Source organism: Pseudophryne corroboree, chromosome 9, assembly GCF_028390025.1.
Source record: "Pseudophryne corroboree isolate aPseCor3 chromosome 9, aPseCor3.hap2, whole genome shotgun sequence".
Taxonomy (NCBI): Eukaryota; Metazoa; Chordata; class Amphibia; order Anura; family Myobatrachidae; genus Pseudophryne; species Pseudophryne corroboree.
Window position 1 is genome coordinate 288523518 of NC_086452.1, and position 26319 is coordinate 288549836.

A 26319-nucleotide genomic window follows, 5' to 3' on the forward strand; every position below is an offset into this window, starting at 1 on the left:
TCTCCTCAGGATTGTAATCTCCCAGTCTCGCTTCAAATTGCTCAACGTTATAGGAACGTCATTGCCCTCCTAGATTCCGGAGCAGCTGGGAATTTTATAACTGAAGCATATGTTAAACGGTGGTCCCTACCCACTGAGAGACTTTCTTCGTCCATATCTTTGACTGCTGTGGATGGCAGTAAGATTTTTGATACAGTTATTTCTTCAAGAACTCTACCAGTTCGTCTGAAAGTAGGAGTTCTTCATTCAGAATTAATTTCCTTCCTAGTAATTCCAAGAGCCACACTTCCAGTGGTTTTGGGCCTTCCATGGCTTCGTCTCCATAACCCTTCGATTGACTGGACGACTACTCAAATCCTGGCATGGGGTCCTTCCTGTACTGAGACCTGTTTGTCCAAAGTGCTTCCCGTATGTTCTTCCTCCTCCAAGTCGTCAGATGTTCCACCTCTTCCGTATCAAGATTACACGGACGTGTTCAGTAAAGCTTCTGCCGATATCCTTCCTCCTCATAGGGAATGGGACTGTCCAATTGACCTCATCCCGGGGAAGGTTCCACCTCGAGGCCGAACCTATCCGCTGTCTTTACCAGAAACGCATTCTATGGTAGAATATATTAAGGAGAATTTGGCGAAGGGCTTCATTCGACCTTCTTCTCCAGCTGGCGCAGGTTTCTTCTTCGTCAAGTAGAAAGACGGTGGCCTGCGGCCATGAATCGACTACAGAGGCTTGAACAACATCACTGTCAAGAACTGATATCCTTTACCTTTGATTACAGAACTCTTTGATCGAGTTAGCGGAGCAACCCTCTTCACAAAATTAGATTTGAGGGGTGCCTACAACCTCATTCGAATCCGAGAGGGTGACGAGTGGAAAACCGCGTTTAACACCCGTGATGGACATTATGAGTACCTCGTCATGCCTTTCGGATTAAGTAATGCTCCAGCTGTCTTCCAGCATTTCGTGAACGAGATCTTCAGAGACATCTTATATTGTCATGTCATGGTTTATCTCGATGATATCCTCATCTTTGCCAATAATCTGGAGGAACAATGTTTCTGGGTAAAGGAAGTTCTGACCCGTCTCCGTGTCAATCATTTCTATTGCAAATTGGAGAAGTGCGTTTTTGAAGTCAAATCCATTCCGTTTCTAGGCTACATTGTGTCCGGTTCAGGACTAGAGATGGATCCTGAGAAACTACAAGCTATTCAGAATTGGCCGATACCTCTAACTCTCAAAGGGGTCCAGAGATTTTAGGTTTCGCTAATTATTACAGAAAGTTTATACAAGACTTTTCCACCATTGTGGCGCCTATCACTGCGTTAACTAAGAAGGGTGCTAATCCGTCCAAGTGGTCTGAAGAAGCTATGCAAGCCTTTCATTTACTAAAGCAACGATTCATCTCTGCTCCGGTATTAAAACAGCCCGACATCAACTCGCCTTTCATCCTTTCATCCTTGAGCTCCAGACTTACTCAGCCATTGCGACCACTCAGTCCTTTTCGTTCCTGGTTTGACATCACAAACACACCCAGCATTTGCCCAACCACTCCGCCGTTTCTCCAGCCACTCCTGCGTTTTGCAACTGGAACACCTGCGTTTTTCCGCACACTCCCATAAAATGGCCAGTTTCCGCCCAGAAACACCCACTTCCTATCAATCACACTACGATCAGCACAGCGATGAAAAAGCTTTGTTATGCCGTGAGTAAAATACCTAACTTTTGTGTAAAATAACTAAGCGCATGCGCTCTGCAAACCTTGCGCATGCGCAGTAAGCGACTAATCGCAGTATAGCGAAAATCGGCAAAGAGCGAACAACTCGAAATGACCCCCTATATACGATAAAAGTGCGCTGTATGTCGCAAAACACTACATCCCTTAAGAGAAAACAATACACCCACACATTATCTGAGTTCCAAAGCTCATTGATGTATATATTTGTTATTAAAAGGATATGTATTCAATATATCACAATATACAGTATATATATGCATATATATATATATATATATATATATATATATATATATATATATAGAGGAGATATCCTTCCCCACCTGTGGCTAAGGTGTTTGCAGCGAAGGAAATGAGGCGGCACTCCATGGACTTATGCAAAAAGATTATTTGTATTTAAAACATAGTGACATCAAAATAGCATCGTGTCAATCAAAACAAAACAGAAACAGGTATCTTACGACGTTTCAAGGCATGGCAGCCTTTTCATCAGGTAAGTAACCCTAGTGCTGTGAAAAAGATATCTTTTTCACAGCACTAGGGTTACTTACCTGATGAAAAGGCTGCCATGCCTTGAAACGTCGTAAGATACCTGTTTCTGTTTTTGTTTTGATTGACACGATGCTATTTTGATGTCACTATGTTTTAAATACAAATAATCTTTTTGCATAAGTCCATGGAGTGCCGCCTCATTTCCTTCGCTGCAAACACCTGAGCCACAGGTGGGGAAGGATATCTCCTCTGCATTACTACTAGGAGGGCACCCTGGCATTTACACATTGATTCTGGAGTGCCGATATCTCTTGCTGCATATGTGTATATATATATATATATATATATATATATAGTTACATGGTTACAATTTATAGAGTAAGCAGTTAATACAAACTAAATCAAATACATACAGTTACAGGCCAGCAAATACATCACCATATCTTTCTAATATAAAGTCTTCCCTCCATAACACTCTCTCTCTCTCTCTGCAAAATCATGTAGGCACCGGACTGGCAGCAACTCCACCATCGTCTGGGACAAAACAGCAACTCCTGTGTGTCTGATCAGCAATGTACTATGTAGTTTGGGGGAGTGCACAGACTAGTCTAAGGGAGGGAACTTTTTCATTCATGATGAGTCACTGGTCTGTCCGTATGCTAACAAGGTTCAGCCTTGAAGACATCAAAAGGGCTGGCCTGAGTTTCCTGTCCACCACATGCTTGGAATGTCCATTGTTCTAATAAGAGTGACTTTAGCTTTCATACATTTAATCATAACTACTCATAGCAATGTCCTACAACTTAATAACAAGTATCACATGAATCTACACATTAATCTGGTTGCTTTAATACCAAATACGACATGTCCTTCTTGCTTCGTTCCAATAATACACATACATGACGTTACTCCGTTATATAATTTTAAATTATGATGATGTTTGGCGCTTGATATTATAATTATGTGCTGTATGAAATATGTGTCGAATCTATCTCTGTGGCATGTCTGTGTAAATGCGTATGTTACCATATATCGCTGCGCGTATTGGCAAGCATAGCGACTCATATGTGTGGAGTCTGTATGTTCTCTCTATGTAATATTTTTTTACTTCGACATCCCTGATAGCAGTAGTGACCAGTTTGAAGGGTATTTGCGCTGGCCCAGGGCACCTCTCACAGCGCCACACACTTGTACCGCTGAGCCCTCTGGAGCGCAGCATCAGCGCTGTGCTCCCTCCCTGATGCCGCCATTCTCAACGGCTCCCCGCTTGTCGGGTCACCGGTGTCCAACTCACCACCAATGTCTTCTGGCTCTGTTAGGGGGGCGGCGGCAGTGCTGCGGGAGAGAGCGGTCACCTCGGGGGCTTGCGATCGACACCCTCAGGAGCTCAGTGTCCTGTCAGCGGAGCTAGTGGCCATTAACCTCAGAGGGTTGGACACTACTCCCCCCTCTCCCCCCCTAGTCCCATGAAGCAGGGAGGCTGTTGCCAATGCCTCCCTGTGCCTAACTCTAATAAAAAATAAGAAAACTAGAAAAACTCCTATGGAGCTCCTATAGCTGTGACCGGCTCCTCTGGGCACATTTTCTAAATGGAGTCTGGTAGGAGGGGCATAGAGGGAGGAGTCAGTCCACACTAATAAACTCTTAAAGTGTCCATGGCTCCTGGTGGACCCATCTATACCCCATGATACTAATGTGGACCCCAGAATCCTCTAGGACGTAAAAGAAATTATCAGAGTGTGGAAAGTCAGCCACTACAAACGTTCTGTTGTTTACACAAAGGATCCTTTGATTTTGGGGCTGGTTCAGCATCCTCAAGATGGAGCGATAATTTAACCACCCTAACTAAAGCAGCCACATTAAATTTGGACTGTATCTCTTCCTCCTCCCCAGAGGGTGAGCCTGCAAAGACCTGAGCCTGATTTGCTGCAGCAGAAGATTCCTCAGAATCTGAGAGTGGCGTAGACTGTGAGGATGGTACAGTACGCTTAGTGGAAGTAGGTGTAGGCAGTGTCCCCTGGCCCTGTAACATGTTCTGAAATGCAGACAATGAAGCAGCCAGACTCTGTATAGAGTTAGAGAATAAGTCCAACCAGTGAGGAGGGATGGGTGGGGCAGATATATGTTGATAAACAGGCTGTAATTGCTGCAGGAGTCCCATAGGGGGAGGCATAGATGGGGTTGCAATATGGTCAGCAATTTTAGCCAGCATGTTAGAAAAAGAGGCCCATGGAGGCTCTTGTGCTGGAGCCGATTGGCCCGGGTGCACAAAAACAAGCAGTGCACTGACAATCCTGTAATAAATCCTGTGGTAAAACCTCTGTGTTACAGATCTTACATGATACAAGAGAAGGTGCCCCAGTCTATTTAGATGCATTGCCTTTGTTAGACATAACTGCAAGGAGTGTACACACACAATATGGTAATGTGTAGTGTGTAACTGAGAATGGTATGTGACAATGAGCCTGCACAAATACAATAATTTGCAATATGTGGCATAAACACACCAGTATTCAAGGATTACTGTAATAAGAAATGTACAGGGAAAGCAATATAATGTATAGAGAGAAGTACAGACAGCAGACCTATCAAATCACATACAATGGAGAAATACAATTTAAATGCAGTAGGCACTGATATCAACTACCAGGCTATTAGAATAGAGCTGGTAGTAAGCAGTGTTGTGTATAACCTGACTCCAAGGAGAAGTATACTGTACATTGAGACCAAACCCAGTGTTATCGGAGACTTGCAGATGGCTGCCAGGCACCTCTGTGAGGAAGGAGGGTGAGGCAGGAGCAGCCCAGGGTGGGAAGACCTCAGCAGAATGGCATCCTGGACTGGGGGAGGGGCCGCTGGGGAAACACTGAGCTCCCCTTGCTGACATCCATCACTGGTTCCCTGGCCTGTAATAATGATCCCAGCACCAGTACAGTTAAGCCCTTGTGGTCTAGTGAAGTCCAAGGTTACGCAATGGTCTGGGACCACGTCAGCACCATCAGTCCATCTTCTGGGACCGGCGGTATAGGACTGCTGTAATTGCCTTACCTTGTCCCCATGATTCCGGGCCTCTGTGTGTCTCTGCTAGGAGAAGGTGCCAGGGTTCCAATGAAATCACTGAAGCGTGGCTAATGTCATGGCGCCAGTGAGGGTAATGGAGCAGCAACACTGGCGGCCCATGTACTGCCTAGCACTGCTTGCTTAGTAAAAAGTAACATTTTAAAAGCTTGGGCTGCATCATGCAGCCCCACTGTTCACTGGTGATCAGCTCCTGCTGACACCAAACAAAAACTGAAGAGCCTGAGCTGTGGGCGGGGTATGAGGGGAGAGGGGCCCAGTCCATCCAGGGAGGCTCAAAAGCTTTGCTGTTCGTTGCCTGATCCTGTGACAAACCATACCCCAAGGTGTTAACCCTGTGGAGACCCTGGATCCTGAAGTAGAAAATCTAAAGTCACCTTGTAATTAAACACAAAACACACAGTATTATCTAATTTATTCAAAAATAGCACCATCTGTATCAGCGCTAGTAGAACAGTATACTCTCACTAAACTTAGATAGCAGGGCCGTAACTAGGGGGGGGCTAGGGGGGCAGGCGACCTGGGCGCCGGATTGGAGGGGGCGCCGAGACCCCCTAACACCCTCTCCCTATGCGCCAATGGTAGCAGCTTAGAGCCGTCGGAGTTCTGTGATTAGACTGAAAATAAACTACAGCTCCCAGCAGCCCTCGGGAGCTGTAGTTTACTTTCAATTTCCTGTGTGCTGTGCGCGGCTCGGGGAAGCAGGAAGAGGGGAGAGCTGCATTTCAGCAGCGCTGTGCTGGCGGCATAGAGACACATCACCTCCTCGCTGCTGCTGCTGAGTTAATTAGTCAGCAGTGTTCTGGCCGGGAATGATTGAAGACACTCAGCAGCAGCAGCAGTGAGGGGGTGATGTGTCTTTGAATACGCCGGGGTGGGCTGCGGGTGGGCGCCAGTATTTTGCAAATTATGGACTCCTGCTTTAGCAGCAGTGCAATGACCGAGGGGGGCAGGAAGGAATGATCCCTGGTGTGGCAGTGCTGCTGTCCATTTATGGGGAGGGGATGATGAGCTTAGTGCACCTACGCTTTGGGGGTGGAAGTTGGGGGGAAGGGTACTGCTGGGGGGAAAGGATGATCTTGGTTCCTGGGCTGTCTAGAGGAGGGGAGATGCTGTTGGGGTGGGCGTGTGGGGGTTGATCTTAGAGACTATACTGTTTGGAGGTGTGTGTGTGTGTGTGGGGGGGGGAGACTGCTGGGGGGATGACTGAGGTGATTGCGCTGTCTGGAGGAGGGGTGCTGCTGGGTAGTTGATGATCATAGTGCTGTCTGGAGAGGTGGGGGTGCCGCTGGGGGGTGATCTTGGTTCCTGTGTTGTCTGTGAAGGGTTTGGGGTGCTGTTTGGGGGGGGGGGGGTGATGATCATAGTGCTTATGCTTCATATTAGAGGAGGGGATCAGTGAAGCACGCGGATGGACCAAAATTTTCTTTTATAGATGGAGATTGCTTTATCCCCATCTACCAGTGACTGCCACTGCGCCACCACGCTTGCAGTTGTCGCACGCAGCACAGCAGCTGATTAGAGAGAGTGTGCATTCACCCAGCATTTACATCAGCAACCTACTGGATCATGTTTAGTGGCCAATTACTGTCTGGCGGTGTCTGGATGGATACAGCTGTTTCCTTCCCGGCAATCAGCACTGATGGCTGACAGAAAGTTGCAGCAGCTCCAAGTCCTCACCACTACTTGTGTACTACAGCAGCTCCATGAGATGGTGAGTGATGTGAGAGCTGAGAGGGATATGAAGGTTATCTATCTATCTATCTATCTTTACTTGACAGGCAATTAATTTCTTTATCTCCTGTCACAACAATGCCAAAGTTTCAGAGTGTGTTGCCGCTCCTTTATTTAAGTGAAGGGACTTGGGCTAGAGATGAGCGCCGGAAATTTTTCGGGTTTTGTGTTTTGGTTTTGGGTTCGGTTCCGCGGCCGTGTTTTGGGTTCGACCGCGTTTTGGCAAAACCTCACCGAATTTTTTTTGTCGGATTCGGGTGTGTTTTGGATTCGGGTGTTTTTTTCCAAAAAACCTAAAAAACAGCTTAAATCATAGAATTTGGCGGTCATTTTGATCCCAAAGTATTATTAACCTCAAAAACCATAATTTCCACTCATTTTCAGTCTATTCTGAATACCTCACACCTCACAATATTATTTTTAGTCCTAAAATTTGCACCGAGGTCGCTGTGTGAGTAAGATAAGCGACCCTAGTGGCCGACACAAACACCGGGCCCATCTAGGAGTGGCACTGCAGTGTCACGCAGGATGGCCCTTCCAAAAAACCCTCCCCAAACAGCACATGACGCAAAGAAAAAAAGAGGCGCAATGAGGTAGCTGTGTGAGTAAGATAAGCGACCCTAGTGGCCGACACAAACACCGGGCCCATCTAGGAGTGGCACTGCAGTGTCACGCAGGATGTCCCTTCCAAAAAACCCTCCCCAAACAGCACATGACGCAAAGAAAAAAAGAGGCGCAATGAGGTAGCTGTGTGAGTAAGATAAGCGACCCTAGTGGCCGACACAAACACCGGGCCCATCTAGGAGTGGCACTGCAGTGTCACGCAGGATGTCCCTTCCAAAAAACCCTCCCCAAACAGCCGTGAACTACCGCACTGTACTGTGTCTGCTGCTAATATATAGACTGGTTGATAAAGAGATAGTATACTCGTAACTAGTATGTATGTATAAAGAAAGAAAAAAAAACCACGGTTAGGTGGTATATACAATTATGGACGGGCTGCCGAGTGCCGACACAGAGGTAGCCACAGCCGTGAACTACCGCACTGTACTGTGTCTGCTGCTAATATATAGACTGGTTGATAAAGAGATAGTATACTCGTAACTAGTATGTATGTATAAAGAAAGAAAAAAAAACCACGGTTAGGTGGTATATACAATTATGGACGGGCTGCCGAGTGCCGACACAGAGGTAGCCACAGCCGTGAACTACCGCACTGTACTGTGTCTGCTGCTAATATAGACTGGTTGATAAAGAGATAGTATACTCGTAACTAGTATGTATGTATAAAGAAAGAAAAAAAAACCACGGTTAGGTGGTATATACAATTATGGACGGGCTGCCGAGTGCCGACACAGAGGTAGCCACAGCCGTGAACTACCGCACTGTACTGTGTCTGCTGCTAATATAGACTGGTTGATAAAGAGATAGTATACTCGTAACTAGTATGACTATAAAGAAAGAAAAAAAAACCACGGTTAGGTGGTATATACAATTATGGACGGGCTGCCGAGTGCCGACACAGAGGTAGCCACAGCCGTGAACTACCACACTGTACTGTGTCTGCTGCTAATATATAGACTGGTTGATAAAGAGATAGTATACTCGTAACTAGTATGTATGTATAAAGAAAGAAAAAAAAACCACGGTTAGGTGGTATATACAATTATGGACGGGCTGCCGAGTGCCGACACAGAGGTAGCCACAGCCGTGAACTACCGCACTGTACTGTGTCTGCTGCTAATATAGACTGGTTGATAAAGAGATAGTATACTCGTAACTAGTATGACTATAAAGAAAGAAAAAAAAAACACGGTTAGGTGGTATATACAATTATGGACGGGCTGCCGAGTGCCGACACAGAGGTAGCCACAGCCGTGAACTACCGCACTGTACTGTGTCTGCTGCTAATATAGACTGGTTGATAAAGAGATAGTATACTCGTAACTAGTATGACTATAAAGAAAGAAAAAAAAACCACGGTTAGGTGGTATATACAATTATGGACGGGCTGCCGAGTGCCGACACAGAGGTAGCCACAGCCGTGAACTACCGCACTGTACTGTGTCTGCTGCTAATATATAGACTGGTTGATAAAGAGATAGTATACTCGTAACTAGTATGTATGTATAAAGAAAGAAAAAAAAACCACGGTTAGGTGGTATATACAATTATGGACGGGCTGCAGAGTGCCGACACAGAGGTAGCCACAGCCGTGAACTACCGCACTGTACTGTGTCTGCTGCTAATATATAGACTGGTTGATAAAGAGATAGTATACTCGTAACTAGTATGTATGTATAAAGAAAGAAAAAAAAACCACGGTTAGGTGGTATATACAATTATGGACGGGCTGCCGAGTGCCGACACAGAGGTAGCCACAGCCGTGAACTACCGCACTGTACTGTGTCTGCTGCTAATATAGACTGGTTGATAAAGAGATAGTATACTCGTAACTAGTATGTATGTATAAAGAAAGAAAAAAAAACCACGGTTAGGTGGTATATACAATTATGGACGGGCTGCCGAGTGCCGACACAGAGGTAGCCACAGCCGTGAACTACCGCACTGTACTGTGTCTGCTGCTAATATAGACTGGTTGATAAAGAGATAGTATACTCGTAACTAGTATGACTATAAAGAAAGAAAAAAAAACCACGGTTAGGTGGTATATACAATTATGGACGGGCTGCCGAGTGCCGACACAGAGGTAGCCACAGCCGTGAACTACCGCACTGTACTGTGTCTGCTGCTAATATAGACTGGTTGATAAAGAGATAGTATACTACTAATATTATATATACTGGTGGTCAGGTCACTGGTCACTAGTCACACTGGCAGTGGCACTCCTGCAGCAAAAGTGTGCACTGTTTAATTTTAATATAATATTATGTACTCCTGGCTCCTGCTATAACCTATAACTGGCACTGCAGTGCTCCCCAGTCTCCCCCACAATTATAAGCTGTGTGAGCTGAGCACAGTCAGATATATATATACATTGATGCAGCACACTGGGCTGAGCAGTGCACACAGATATGGTATGTGACTGAGTCACTGTGTGTATCGTTTTTTTCAGGCAGAGAACGGATATATTAAATAAAACAAACAACTGCACTGTCTGGTGGTCACTGTGGTCGTCAGTCACTAAACTCTGCACTCTCTTCTACAGTATCACAGCCTCAGGTCAATCTCTCTCTCTCTCTCTCAACCCTAATCTAAATGGAGAGGACGCCAGCCACGTCCTCTCCCTATCAATCTCAATGCACGTGTGAAAATGGCGGCGACGCGCGGCTCCTTATATAGAATCCGAGTCTCGCGAGAATCCGACAGCGTCATGATGACGTTCGGGCGCGCTCGGGTTAACCGAGCAAGGCGGGAGGATCCGAGTCTGCTCGGACCCGTGAAAAAAACATGAAGTTCGTGCGGGTTCGGATTCAGAGAAACCGAACCCGCTCATCTCTAACTTGGGCACTGTAATTTTACAGTTATGACAGTGCCAGTCCTATTGACTGTTATATATACGTGCATGTATTTGTGTATATATATATATATATATATATATATACATATACATGCTGCCCCTTGATTAAGTATGGGAGGGGGATGGATATGAAATTTATGTTAGAAAAGGCAATTTTTCAGGTAAAAAAGTTCTGAAAGAGAGATATATATATATAATATTTTTATTCATTTATTTATTTTACATTTTTTTAATTTATTTTTTATTTATTTATTGTAAAAAAAAATATCTTTTTTTTTTTGGGGTGGGGGGGGGGGGGTGGGTGGGGTCAAATGACTACCTTGCCCCAGTGACAAAAATCCTAGTTTCGGCCCTGTAGATAGAATGTGGGTCTCCTCGTATGCGTACATAAATGCATTTGCATATGCAGGCACGATGTTTGAACCCAATGCAGTTTCTGCGATCTGCAGGTAATTATTACCATACATATAGTAGTTATTCCTTAATACAAAACAGGAACTCAAGCGGTGGTCCAGGAAGATTTTTACAGCATCTATCCCAAGTAGGGAGGTCAATTCCAGGATCCGCGGGATACCGAGATTTAGGGCCACAAACGGCCGGAATTAAATCCCGGGATTGGAAGGTCCAATCCCAGGGATTGAGGGATCAGCGTTGAGCGTCCACATGACGCTCAGATGCTGCCCGGCTTCCTCCTTCCGGCTCCACAGTGCAGCGTGAAGTCAGTGTGGAATTTCCCACCTGCCCACGGTATAAAGTTAGTTATGTGTGCGGGGCAGCGGCCACATAGTTACAATCCCGGGATTGGCCATTTTTCAATCCTGATACCTGGGATTGAAAAAATGGCCCGGGATTGGCTTCCCTAATCCCAAACTCATATACAAAGAGGAGACGTCAAGTGTTACCAGAATGGTGTTATCAGATACTGTATATCCCCTAATTCTTTAAGTTTTACCAGAAAATCATTAGTGTCTCTAAGACAGCCAGATGTATATGACACAAGCATTTGAAGGAAGTTACAGATGTAGCCATGTTCATCCTACTGCGAAGCAACATGTTTCATCATGACATGCTGCTAGGCTGCGACTATTTGCAGCCGGCGATTGCTTCATTAATTCCTTTATGTGCATTTCAGCAAAGATGAGCAAGGGTAAATCTGTATCTTCAAATTGTGAAATTGGCTGCAAACAGAACCCTGCGCCAAAGTTATAGGATGGCCTGGGGGTGGTTGAGGGACTTGGTGCTCAAATGTTAGAAAATCACAAATACGCTGATCCAACCAACCACAACTGACATTAGTATTCAACATCCTATAAAGCTTTTCTAAATGTTCAATGTTGGTTTTTCAGTCATTTTAACAAATGCAGTCTCATCAGGTAATTGTCACAGGACTTCAGAATCATAGTCCCTTCAACTCTTGGTTTGTTAACCTTGAAAAAGTATGTATACTTGCATTCGTAGAGGGTGGATAAAATGATCCCGGTTTGGTGAATTGTGGTTTCATCATGTGTATATCACTATCCATCTCATCGGCAAAAAACTTGCGCACCCTGAGTTTACGGCTGAATTTAAACAAAGCTCAAAGGCGTCATGTTTAAAACTCTGTACAAACCCAACGATAATAAAGCATTTCCATCCTCAGATAGTAGGTAAGTGGAAAGGTTAAAACCACTAACTATATATATATATATATATATACACACATATATATATACACTGTATATATATATATATATATAAACACTTTGCATTATGAAGCAGCACTCCCAATGCTCAAATACCTGTTCCGGTGCCTCTCCCTAGGAAACCACTGCAGGTATCCAATGTATACCAATAGCATACCCCCCAACTGTACCGATTTTCGCGGGACTGTCCCGTTTTTTGGGGACTGTCCCGCTGTCCCACCCGCGGGCCACAGTGTCCCGCGGTGGGGGGGTCAGTTGGGAGGCTCTGTCAATCGCAGTGGAGTCCGAGGGAGTCCGAGGGAGAGGGAGCATGGTTGAGGCTAGATCCAAGTGGCCTAAGGGACCTTTTCTGTCAGGGGGAGGAGCCACGACAGAAGGGGGAGGAGCTAGGCCAGCGGGACAGTTGCTCTGCTATCCCCGCCACCAGCTATTACCTTTAGTAATTAGGTGGCGAGCGGAGCGAGCCACCGAGCCCGAAGCGTGGCGAGGGTACTTTTCGGGTACCCTGTTCGGCCGAAGCTCCTCCCCCTGGTGATGTGTCTCCTCCCCTAGGTACGTCACAAGGTCCCTTCTCCCACTCCGATATAGAACCAACCGAGGGAGCATGCCAGCGGCTCACAGAGCGCTGGGCATGCCCCCTCAGTGACGAAAACGGGGGCGTGGCTCGCGATTGCGGGTCTTCCCGCGAATCCACGCCCCCTTTTCATAGGCCACGCCCCTTTTTGGGGCGCGCGCGGCTTTGCCGCGCGAGTGTCCCGCTCCACAAGTAAAGAAAGTTGGGAGGTATGCAATAGCATGTAGGCGGCACCCGGTATAAACACTCTCAAAAGCGCAGGTAAGTTATCAACGTTTCAAAGCTTTAATAACGCTTCTTCGTCAGGATACAAACAAACATAAGCAGAACATACCTTATAAAGACCATCTCACCCCCACGTGTGTCTGCCGCGGCGCGCGTCCCCGGCATAAAGACGCCCACAGATGATGTCATCACCCAGCGGCCGGCACCATGGCTACAAGAAAAAAAAACAAAAGTGCTTCTGCTGTTAACCAGGAAGTGTCCAACAGTAATCGAATAACACATATCTCAACTGTATAAAGTTTAAAAATACATTACAACAGCACATATTAGATGGCATATTGCCCTTCCAACTTAATCATTGCTTCTGCCACAGTACATAATCACCATGGCAACCACAGCATCTTAGAGTATAGAAAAACATTACACAAAATATGCATATGCCAATAATATACAGAATAAAAGGAATAACAAACCTTAAAATTCATGCATCATTAGAAACACACATATAGTATCTGCCACAGGAAATTCCACACATGATGGCATGTGATATGGTAACAACAACCAACAGATCGCACACCCGTACTAGAAAAAAAAATGACGACAAATTTATAAAAAAAACAATGCAACCCTAAGGACTCATTGAGGCCTTTTGGGGCCATGGTGTCCAGTCGGAAAATCCAACTGGATTCGCAACGTAATAACTTAAGGCCCCTGTCACCACCCCGCAGACTCAAAGGTATATGATCTATTATTATATACCGTAAGCAGGCTAGGCTATGTCCGGCCTGAGCAAAATGCCTGGCAACAGGCTGCTCACTATGTCCAGATGTAATAGCAGCTTTTATAGAGGACCGATGTGCAGGTATTCTCTCATGGAGTGTTCGTTCAGTTTTGCAGACATAGCATAGCCCGCACGGACAGGTGATCAAATATTCAATGTACCTAGTATGTCGAATATAATATTTCTTCCCATTGTGTGGGTGGCAAAAAATAAGATTTTACTTACCGGTAAATCTATTTCTCGTAGTCCGTAGTGGATGCTGGGGACCCGGTAAGGACCATGTGGATGCTGGGGACTCCGTAAGGACCATGGGGAATAGACGGGCTCCGCAGGAGACATGGGCACTTTAAGAAATAATTTATATTCTGGTGTGCTCTGGCTCCTCCATCTATGTCCCTCCTCCAGACCTCAGTTAGAGAAACTGTGCCCGGAAGAGCTGACAGTACAGGGAAAGGATTTTGGTAATCCAGGGCAAGATACATACCAGCCACACCAATCACACCGTATAACTTGTGATAACCTTACCCAGTTAACAGTATGAACAACAACAGAGCATCAGTTCAACCCTGATGCAATAACCCTTGTTTAAGCAATTACTATACACAAGCATTGCAGAAGAAGTCCGCACTTGGGACGGGCGCCCAGCATCCACTACGGACTACGAGAAATAGATTTACCGGTAAGTAAAATCTTATTTTCTCTAACGTCCTAGTGGATGCTGGGGACTCCGTAAGGACCATGGGGATTATACCAAACCTCCCAAATGGGCGGGAGAGTGCGGATGACTCTGCAGCACCGATTTAGCAAACACAAGGTCCTCCTCAGCCAGGGTATCAAACTTGTAGAACTTTGCAAAAGTGTTTGAACCTAACCAAGTAGCCGCTCGGCAAAGCTGTAATGCCGAGACCCCTCGGGCAGCTGCCCAAGAAGAGCCCACCTTCCTAGTGGAATGGGCTTTAACTGATTTTGGCAGCGGCAATCCAGCCGCAGAATGAGCCTGCTGAATCGTGTTACAGATCCAGCGAGCAATAGTTTGCTTTGAAGCAGGAGCACCCAGCTTGTTGGATGCATACAGGATAAACAGTGACTCCGTTTTCCTGACTCTAGCCGTTCTGGCTACATAAACCTTCAAAGCCCTGACCACATCCAGCAAATCGGAATCCTCCAAGTCACGAGTAGCCACAGGCACCACAATAGGTTGGTTCATATGAAAAGATGACACCACTTTTGGCAGAAATTGTGGACGGGTCCGCAATTCTGCTCTATCCATATGGAAAACCAGATAGGGGCTTTTATGTGACAAAGCCGCTAATTCTGACACACGCCTAGCCGAAGCCAAGGCTAATAGCATGACCACCTTCCACGTAAGATATTTTAACTCCACCGTTTTAAGTGGTTCAAACCAGTGTGATTTCAGGAAACTCAACACCACGTTAAGATCCCAAGGTGCCACTGGAGGCACAAAAGGGGGTTGAATATGCAGCACTCCCTTTACAAATGTCTGAACTTCAGGTAGAGAAGCCAGTTCTTTTTGAAAGAAATTGACAGGGCCGAAATCTGGACCTTAATGGAACCCAATTTTAGGCCCAAAGTCACTCCCGACTGTAGGAAGTGAAGGAAACGGCCCAGCTGGAATTCCTCCGTAGGGGCATTCCTGGCCTCACACCAAGCCACATATTTTCGACATATACGGTGATAATGTTGAGCCGTCACGTCCTTCCTAGCCTTTATCAGTGTAGGAATAACCTCATACGGAATGCCTTTTTCTGCTAGGATCCGGCGTTCAACCGCCATGCAGTCAAACGCAGCCGCGGTAAGTCTTGGAACAGACAGGGTCCTGTTGCAACAAGTCCTGTCTTAGAGGCAGAGGCCACGGGTCCTCTGTGAGCATTTCTTGCAAATCTGGATACCAAGTCATTCTTGGCCAATCCGGAACAATGAGTATTGTTCTCACTCCTCTTTTTCTTATGATTCTCAGCACCTTGGGTATGAGAGGAAGAGGAGGAAATACATAGACCGACTGGAACACCCAAGGTGTCACCAGTGCGTCCACAGCTATCGCCTGAGGGTCTCTTGACCTGGCGCAATACCTCTGTAGCTTTTTGTTGAGGCGGGATGCCATCATGTCCACCTGTGGCAGTTCCCACCGACTTGCAATCTGCGTGAAGACTTCTTGATGAAGTCCCCACTCTCCCGGGTGGAGGTCGTGCCTGCTGAGGAAGTCTGCTTCCCAGTTGTCCACTCCCGGAATCAACACTGCTGACAGTGCGCTTACGTGATTCTCCGCCCAGCGAAGAATTCTTGTGGCTTCCACCATCGCCACCCTGCTCCTTGTTCCGCCTTGGCGGTTTACATGAGCCACTGCGGTGATGTTGTCTGACTGAATCATAACCGGTTGGTCGCGAAGCAGGGTCTCCGCTTGACGTAGGGCGTTGTATATTGCCCTTAGTTTCAGGATATTGATGTGAAGGCAAGTCTCCTGACTTGACCACAGACCTTGGAAATTTCTTCCCTGTGTGACTGCCCCCCCACCCTCAGTGGCTTGCATCCGTGGTCACCAGGACCCAGTCCTGAATGCCGAATCTGTGGCCCTCCTGAAGGTGAGCACTCTGCAGCCACCACAGGAGAGACACCCTGGCCCTGGGGGATAGGGTGATTAATCGATGCATATGAAGATGTGATCCGAACCATTTGTCCAGTAAATCCCATTGAAAGGTCCTCGCATGGAACCTGCCGAAGGGAATGACCTCGTATGTTGCCACCATCTTTCCCAGGACTCGCGTGCAGTGATGCACCGACACCTGTTTTGGTTTTAATAGGTTTCTGACCAGTGTCATGAGTTCCTGAGCCTTCTCCATCGGGAGATAAACCCTTTTCTGGTCTGTGTCCAGAATCATGCTCAGGAAAGGCAGACGAGTCGTAGGAATCAACTGCAACTTTGGAATATTTAGAATCCAGCCGTGTTGTCGTAACACTTCCAGAGAGCGTGCTACGCTGATCAGCAACTGCTCTCTTGACCTCGCTTTTATGAGGAGATAGTCCAAGTATGGGATAATTGTGACCCCTTGCTTCCGCAGGAGCACCATCATTCCGCCATTACCTTGGTAAATATTCTCGGTGCCGTGGAGAGACCAAACGGCAACATCTGAAATTGGTAATGACAATCCTGTACCACAAATCTGAGGTACGCCTGATGAGGTGGATAAATGGGGACATGAAGGTATGCATCCTTTATGTCCAGAGACACCATAAAATCCCCCCCTTCCAGGCTTGCGATGACCGCTCTGAGCGATTCCATCTTGAACTTGAACCTTTTCAGGTATATGTTCAGGGATTTTAAATACAATATGGGTCTGACCGAACCGTCCGGTTTCGGTACTACAAACATGGTCGAATAATAACCCCTTCCTTGTTGAAGGAGGGGAACCTTGACCACCACCTGTTGAAGATACAATTTGTGAATTGCAGTTAACACTATTTCCCTCTCGAGGGGGGAAGCTGGCAGGGCCGATTTGAGGTATCGGTGAGGGGGCATCTCTTCGAATTCCAGCTTGTATCCCTGAGACAAAATATCTATTGCCCAGGGATCCAACTGGGAGTGAACCCACTTATGGCTGAAATTTCGGAGACGCGCCCCCACCGGGCCTAGCTCCGCCTGTGGAGCCCCACCGTCATGCGGTGGATTTAGTGGAAGCCGGGGAGGACTTCTGTTCCTGGGAAGTAGCTGCGTTGTGCAGCTTCCTTCCTCTGCCCCTGCCCCTGGCAAGAAAGGACGCACCTCGGACTTTTTTGCCTCTTTGTGATCGAAAGGACGGCATTTGGTAATACGGTGCTTTCTTAGGTTGTGAGGAAACATATGGCAAAAAATTTGACTTTCCAGCAGTAGCTGTGGAGACCAGGTCCAAGAGACCCTCCCCAAACAATTCCTCACCCTTTTAAGGTAAAACCTCCATGTGCCTTTTTGAGTCGGCATCACCTGTCCATTGCCGAGTCCACAGGACCCTTCTGGCAGAAATCGACATAGCATTTATTCTAGAACCCAGTAGACTAATGTCTCTTTGAGCATCTCTCATATATAGGACAGCGTCTTTTATATGCCCCAGGGTCATTAATATAGTATCCTTGTCTAAGGTATCAAGTTCCTCAGACAGGGTGTCTGTCCATGCTGCTACAGCACTACACACCCAGGCCGACACGATCGCTGGCCTCAGTAAGGTACCTGAATGTGTATAAATGGACTTCAGGGTACCCTCTTGCTTTCTATCCGCAGCATCTTTTAGGGTGGCCGTATCCTGTGACGGCAGGGCTACCCTCTTGGATAAGCGTGTTAAAGCTTTGTCCACCCTATGGGAGGATTCCCAGCGTAACCTGTCCGTTGGCGGGAAAGGGTACGCCATAAGCATCCGTTTGGAAATCTGCAGTTTTTTATCTGGAGATTCCCAAGCCTTTTCACATAACTCATTTAGCTTGTGTGAAGGGGGAAAGGTCACCACCTGCCTTTTTTCCCCATACATATGAACCCTCTTGTCAGGGACTGGGGTTTCCTCTGTGATGTGCAACACATCCTTAATTGCTATAATCATATAACTGATGGATTTAGCCAATTTAGGCTGTAACTTTGCATCATCGTAATCGACACTGGAGTCAGAATCCATGTCGGTATCTGTGTCAACAATTTGGGATAGTGGGCGCTTCTGAGACCCTGACGGTCTCTGCGACATAGGATCAGGCACGGGCTGAGACCCTGTCTTTCCTAAGGCTTCAGCTTTATCCAACCTTTTATGCAAGGAATTAACATTATCATTTAAAACCTTCCACATATCCATCCAATCAGGTGTTGGCGCCGTCGGCGGAGACACCACATTCATTTGCTCCCGCTCTGTTTCCACATAGCCTTCCTCGTCAAACATGTCGACACAAGCGTACCGACACACCACACACACAGGGAATGCTCTTTTTGAAGACAGTTCCCCCACAAAGTCCTTTGGAGAGACAGAGAGAGAGTATGCCAGCACACACCCCAGCGCTATATAACCCAGGAATAACACAGTAACTTAATGTTAACCCAGTAGCCGCTGTTTATATTGATTTTTGCACCTAATTATGTGCCCCCCCTCTCTTTTTACCCTCTTCTACCGTGAATCTGCAGGGGAGAGCCTGGGGAGCTTCCTCTCAGCGGAGCTGTGGAGAAAAAATGGCGCTGGTGAGTGCTGAAGAAGAATCCCCGCCCCCACAGCGGCGGGCTTCTGTCACACTTCAATGTACAATTTTTGGCGGGGGCTCATACATATATACAGTGCCCAACTGTATATATGTGTACTTTTGCCAAAGAGGTCCCAATTGCTGCCCAGGGCGCCCCCCCTGTGCCCTGCACCCGTACAGTGACCGGAGTATGTGAGGTGTGTGTGGGAGCAATGGCGCACAGCTGCAGTGCTGTGCGCTAACTCGGTGAAGACTGGAGTCTTCTGCCGCCGATTTCGAAGTCTTCTTGCTTCTTATGCTCACCCGGCTTCTGTCTTCCGGCTCTGCGAGGGGGACGGCGGCGCGGCTCTGGGATCGGACGACGAGGGTGAGATCCTGTGTACGATCCCTCTGAAGCTAATGGTGTCCAGTAGCCTAAGAATCAGGACCTATCTTCAGAGAGTAGGGCTGCTTCTCTCCCCTCTGTCCCACGATGCAGGGAGTCTGTTGCCAGCAGAGCTCCCTGAAAATAAAAAACCTAACAAAATACTTTCTTACAGCAAGCTCAGGAGAGCTCACTGAACAGCACCCAGCTTGTCCGGGCACAGATTCAAACTGAGGTCTGGAGGAGGGACATAGAGGGAGGAGCCAGAGCACACCAGAATATAAATTCTTTCTTAAAGTGCCCATGTCTCCTGCGGAGCCCGTCTATTCCCCATGGTCCTTACGGAGTCCCCAGCATCCCCATGGTCCTTACGGAGTCCCCAGCATCCACTAGGACGTTAGAGAAATAGGAGCTAACTGTCAAAGCCCTGCATGTCACACAGTTTAGGCAGCAAAAGCAGCCCGCCTTTCATCCAAGGAAGCCTGTTTGCTCGCTCTGGGTATGCTGAATTTTAGTAATACAGGTTGAGTATCCCATATCCAAATATTCCGAAATACGGAATATTTCCGAAATACTGACTTTTTTGAGTGAGAGTGAGATAGTGAAACCTTTGTTTTTTGATGGCTCAATGTACACAAACTTTGTTTAATACACAAAGTTATAAAAAAGGGGATTTTAATACCTACCTGTAAATCCTTTTCTCTTAGTTCGCAGAGCAGTGTTTCCCAACCACGGTCTTCAAGGCACACTAACAGTCCTGATTTTAGTGATATCCAGGCTTGAACACAGGTGACTTAATTAGTACCTCAGTTATTTTGATTTAACCATCTGTGCTGAAGCCTGGATATCACTAAAACCTGCACTGTTGGTGTGCCTTGAGGACCGCGGTTGGGAATGCCTGAAGTAGAGGATGCTGGGGTCACCATTAGAACCATGGGGTATAGACGGGATCCGTAGGAGACATGGGCACTTTAAGACTTTGAAAAGGTGTGAACTGGCTCCTCCCTCTATGCCCCTCCTCCAGACTCCAATTATAGGAACTGTGCCCAGGGAGACGGACATTTCGAGGAAAGGATTTATTGTTAAACTAAGGTGAGATTCATACCAGCTCACACCTCAAGCATGCCGTACAACGTGGCATTCAACAGAACACAACGGCATGAACAATTTTAGCAACAGGCTGACTATAAACGTAACACAACATGTGTGTAACCACAACTAATAACTGCAGATACAGTACGCACTGGGACAGGTGCCCAGCATCCTCTACGGACTACCGGTAGGTATTAAAATCCCCTTTTCTCATACGTCCTAGAGGATGCTGGGGTCACCATCAGAACCATGGGGTTATACCAAAGCTCTAGAATGGGCGGGAGAGTGAAGATGACTCTGCAGCACCGATTGACCAAACTTGGCCAGGGTATCAAACTTGTAAAACTTTGCAAAAGTGTTTGAACCCGACCAAGTAGCTGCTTGGCAAAGTGCAATGTCGAAACCCCCCGGGCAGCCGCCCAGGACGAGCCCACCTTTCTAGTAGAATGGGCCTTCACCGATTTCGGTAACGGCAATCCAGCCGTGGAATGAGCATGGTGAATCGTATTACAGATCTAGCGTGCAATAGTCTGCTTAGAAGCAGGACACCCAATCTTGTTGGGAGCATCCAGGACAAACAGAGCCTCCGTTTTCCTAACCTGAGCCGTTCTGGCGACATAAATTTTCAAAGCTCTGACCACATCCAGAGACTTTTACTCAATTAAGGTGTCAGTAGCCACTGGCACCACAATAGGTTGGTTCATGTGGAAAGATGAAACCACCTTCGGCAGAAATTGCTGACGAGTCCTCAACTCTGCTCTATCTTCATGGAAGATCAGATAAGGGCTCTTGTGAGACAAGGCCGCTAACTCAGACACCCGCCTTGCGGATGCCAAGGCCAACAGAATGACCACTTTCCAAGTGAGGAATTTCAACTCCACCTTCTGTAAAGGTTCAAACCAATGTGATTGAAGGAACTCCAACACCACGTTAAGATCCCATGGTGCCACTGGGGGCACAAATGGAGGTTGGATGTGCAACACACCTTTCACGAAAGTCTGAACTTCTGGAAGGGAGGCCAAATGTTTTTGAAAGAAAACCGATAAGGCTGAAATCTGTACCTTAATTCCCAACTTTAGGCCCGCATCCACACCTGTTTGTAGAAAATGGAGAAAACGTCATAGCTGAAATTCCTCCGTAGGAGCCTTCTTGGATTCACACCAAGAAACATATTTTCTCCTTATACGGTGGTAATGTTTAGACATTACTCCTTTCCTGGCCTGAATAAGTATGGGAATGACTTCACTGGGAATACCCTTTCGGGCTAGGATTTGGCGTTCAACCGCCATGCCGTCAAACGTAGACCCGGTAAGTCTTGATACACGCACGGCCCTTGCTGTAACAGATCCTCGCGTAGAGGAAGAGGCCAGGGATCTCCTATGAGTAATTCCTGAAGATCTGGATACCAAGCCCTCCCTTGGCCAGTCTGGGACAATGAGGATCGCTTGAATCTTTGTTCTTCTTATGATCTTTAGAACCTTTGGAATGAGAGGAAGTGGAGGGACTACATACACCGACTGAAACTCCCATGGTGTCACCAGTGCATCCACTGCTATTGCTTGAGGGTCCCTCGACCTGGAACAATATCTCTGAAGCTTCTTGTTGAGACGAGATACCATCATGTCTATTTGAGGAATTCCCCAATGACTTGTCACTTCTGTGAAGACCTCTTGATGGAGGCCCCACTCTCCTGGATGGAGATCGTGTCTGCTGAGGAAGTCTGCTTCCCAGTTGTCCACTCCTGGAATGAATATTGCTGACATAGTGCTTGTATGCTTTTCTGCCCCGCGGAGAACCATTGTGGCTTCTGCCATTGCCGCTCTGCTTCTTGTTCCGCCCTGGTGGTTTATGTACGCTACTGCTGTTACATTGTCCGACTGGATCAGTACGGGCAGATTGCGAAGAAGATGTCCCGCTTGTAGGAGGCCGTTGTAAATGGCCCTTAACTCCAGAACGTTTATGTGGAGACAAGTTTCCTGGCTTGACCATCTTCCTTGAAAGTTTTCCCCCTGTGTGACTGCCCCCCAGCCTCGGAGACTTGCATCCATGGTTACTAGGATCCAGTCCTGGATCCCGAACCTGCGCCCCTCTAGGAGGTGAGAGCCGTGCAGCCACCACAGGAGTGAGATTCTGGTCTTGGAAGACAGGGTTATCCTTCGGTGTATGTGCAGGTGGCATCCGGACCACTTGTCCAACAGGTCCCACTGAAACACTCTGGCATGGAATCTGCCAAACTGAATGGCCTCGTAGCCTGCAACCATCTTCCCCAGCAACAGAGTGCATTGATGGATTGAAACACTTGCTGGTTTCAGAATTTGTTTGACCAGACTCTGAAGTTCCAGAGCCTTTTCCACTTGAAGAAAAACTCTCTGTAGTTCTGTGTCCAGTATCATTCCCTAAAACGACAACCGCGTCGTCGGAATCAGCTGTGATTTTGGCAGGTTTAGGAGCCAACCATGTTGTTGAAGAACTGTCAGGGAGAGTGCAATGTTTTGCACCAACTGGTCCCTGGATCTCGCCTTTATCAGGAGATCGTCCAAGTACGGGATAATTGTGACTCCTTTCTTGCGAAGGAGAACCATAATTTCCGCAATTACTTTGGTGAAAATCCTCGGAGACGTGGACAGACCAAACAGCAACGTCTGAAATTGGTAATGACAATCCTGAATTGCAAACCTCAGGTAAGCCTGATGCGGAGGATAAATGGGAACATGTAAGTAGGCATCCTTTATGTCCACCGACACCATAAAATCCCCTTCCTCCAAACTGGAGATCACTGCTCGGAGAGACTCCATCTTGGATTTGAATTTTTTTAGGCAGAAATTGAGGGCTTTCAGGTTTAGGATTGGTCTGACCGAGCCGTCCGGCTTCGGGACCGTGAACAGGCTTGAATAAAAGCCTTCTCCCTGTTGTGACGGGGGAACCATGACAATGACCTGATTTTGACACAACTTTTGTATTGCGTCGCATACTACCTCCTTGTCCGGAAGAGAAACCGGTAAGGCCGATTTGAAAAATCGGCGAGGGGGAACGTCTTGAAACTCCAGTTTGTACCCTTGGGATACTATCTGTAAAACCCATGGGACCAGGTCCGAACGAAACCAGAACTGACTGAAGAGTTTGAGACGTGCCCCCACCGGTGCGGAATCCCGCAGAGGAGCCCCAGCATCATGCGGTGGAATTGGCAGAAGCCGGGGAGGTCTTCTGCTCCTGGGAACCCGACAAGGCTGGTGATCTTTTACCTCTTCCCCTTCCTCTAGTAGCAAGGAAGGAAGAACCTCGCCCTTTCTATGTATTTATTGGGCCGAAAGGACTGCATTTGATAGTGGTATGTTTTCTTTTGTTGTGGAGGAACATAAGGCAAAAAGGATGACTTACCCGCGGTAGCCGTAGATACCAAATCAGCGAGGCCGTCACCAAACAAGGCACCACCTTTATATGGTAGAGATTCCATATTTTTCTTGGAGTCAGCATCAGCATTCCATTGGTGAATCCACAATGTTCGCCTAGCTGAGACTGCCATGGCATTGGCTTTTGATCCCAAAAGGCCAATATCTCTCGCAGTTTCCTTTAAGTACGCTTCAGCGTCCTTGATATAACCCAGTGTCAAGAGGATGCTATCCCTATCTAGGGCATCTATATCAGATGACAAGTTATCTGCCCACTTTTTGATAGCACTACTCACCCACGCAGATGCAATGACAGGTCTGAGTAGCGTACCTGTGGTCGCATAAATGGATTTTAACTTAGTTTCTTGCTTACGATCCGCAGGGTCCTTAAGGGCCGCCATGCCAGGTGACGGGAGAGCCACCTTTTTAGACAAACGTGATAGGGCCTTGTCTACAATGCGGGGTGACTCCCACTTTTTCCTATCCTCAGAGGGAAACGGATAAGCCACCAGAATCCTTTTGGGAATCTGAAACTTTCTCTCAGGGCTTTCCCAGACTTTCTCAAATAGAGTGTTCAATTCATGAGAGGGAGGAAACGTTATCTCAGGTTTCTTTTCCTTATACATACAGACCCTTTTATCAGGAACAGCAGGGTCCTCAGTGATATGTAATACATCTTTAACCGCCACAATCATGTACTGAATGCTCTTTGCCAATTTTGGATCTAATCTGGAATTACTATAGTCGACACTGGAATCAGTGTCCATGTCGGTTACCAGTGTCTGGCAACTGGACAAAAGTAAATTTTTGTGACCCTGAGGGGTCCTGTAGTTGTAATAACACATACTCCACAGATTTCTTCCATGCCTGGGTTTGAGACTCAGATTTATCTAATCTCTTACTAATAAGAGCTACCAGAGCCGGCCATAGGCAAACTAGGCAATTGCCTAGGGCATTTGATATGCCTAGGGGCATCAGCAGCTTCTGCTGATTAAAATGATATGTGGCATGCCTATATTCTGTGTGTAGCATTTCATATGCAGATACAGCCACAGTCTCACACAGTATATAGGCATGCTGCATATCATTTTAATCAGCAGAAGCTGCTTGTGCATCCTAGCCACATTGCAATGCAAATAAGATGCATTTTCATAAAAAAAGGTGCCAGATGTTAGCATTGTGGCAATATTTATGAGGACACATCTGTATCCAAGTAGAGGCAGAGGTCACAGTGTTAGTGGCAGTGTGATTGCTGTGTACATGTGAGTGGGTTGGTTGTGCAGTACTGTTCAGAATATGTGTAAGGAGCATTGTGTGTGTCACGTAAAAATGCATTAATAATGTGCAACATGTGTAAGGGGCACTATGCGTGTCATGTGTATAAGGGCATTAATAATGTGCGGCATATGTGTAAAAGGGTACTACTGTATATGTTTCAATATGTGTATAGGGGCACTAATAATGTGAAGCAAATGTGTAGGGGGCACTATGTGTGTCATTATGTGTATAAGAGCATTCATAATGTGCGGCTTATGTGTAAGGGACATTATGTGTAAAAGGGCATTAATAAAGTTTTTCATAATGTGTAAGGTGCATTATGTTTATAAGGACATTAATAATGTGTCTCATATGTGTAAGGGGCATTACTGCGTGGAATTATGTGTATAAATGCATTACTAATGTGTGGTATTATGTGTATAAGGTGCTCTACTGTGTGGTGTTGCGTATAGAAAGGGCACTACTGTGTCATCTAATGTGAATAAAGAGCAATAGGGTGTGATGTAATGTGAATAAGGGACTCTACTGTGAGTAGTAAAGTTTATAAGGTAAAGTGATACTACTGTGGGATGTAATATGAATTATGAACACTATCGCATGATCAAATGTGAATGAAGTTGCAGTACTGTGTGGCGTAATTGTAATTGGAATTACTATTGTGTGGCCATGCCCCTTGCCAGCAAAAACACACCCCTTTATGGCCTGTGCGCCAAATGTGCAAACTGTTTCTATTTAAAATATAGGGGGTACAAACAACAAAATAAGGACTGCTATGGGTGAGGGGAGATGGTGCTGGGAAAGAGGCGCAAGGTCAGAGGCGGAACCAGTGGTGGTGCTAGGGGGCACCAGCCAAAATCTTGCCTAGGGCATCATGTTGGTTAGGGCCAGCTCTGAGAGCTACATTAGCATTCAAAACATTTACCCAATCAGGAGTGGCGGTGCCGACAGGGTCACCCCCACAGCCGTTTGTGTCCCTAATACAGCCTCCTCCTGGGAAGAGCACTCAGCCTCAGACATGTCGACACACGTGTACCAAACACCCACAGACACACCGGGCATATAGGGGACAGACCGACAGTAAAGTCTGTCAGAGAGACACAGAGGGGATTTGCCAGCTCACAACCCAGCGCCAAATTAACGGGTCTGAAAACACTAACAAATGCCCCAGACCTGTAGCGCTTTAAATATCAAATATATTGCACCAAATTATACTGT

General features: G+C 46.7%; 1 protein-coding gene across 2 annotated transcripts in view; it reads right to left on the reverse strand.

Annotated features, from left to right (window-relative positions):
* Positions 1-26319, reverse strand: part of CENPM (centromere protein M) — a 412428-nt gene that overhangs the window by 40687 nt on the left and 345422 nt on the right. For both annotated transcript variants that reach the window (XR_010186836.1, XM_063940338.1), the window contains exon 7: positions 13108-13209. Coding sequence is in view for 1 of the 2 variants with exons in the window: in XM_063940338.1 (XP_063796408.1) it covers positions 13123-13209 (87 nt within the window). In the remaining variant the exon portion in view is untranslated. The remainder of the gene's footprint in view (positions 1-13107; positions 13210-26319) is intronic.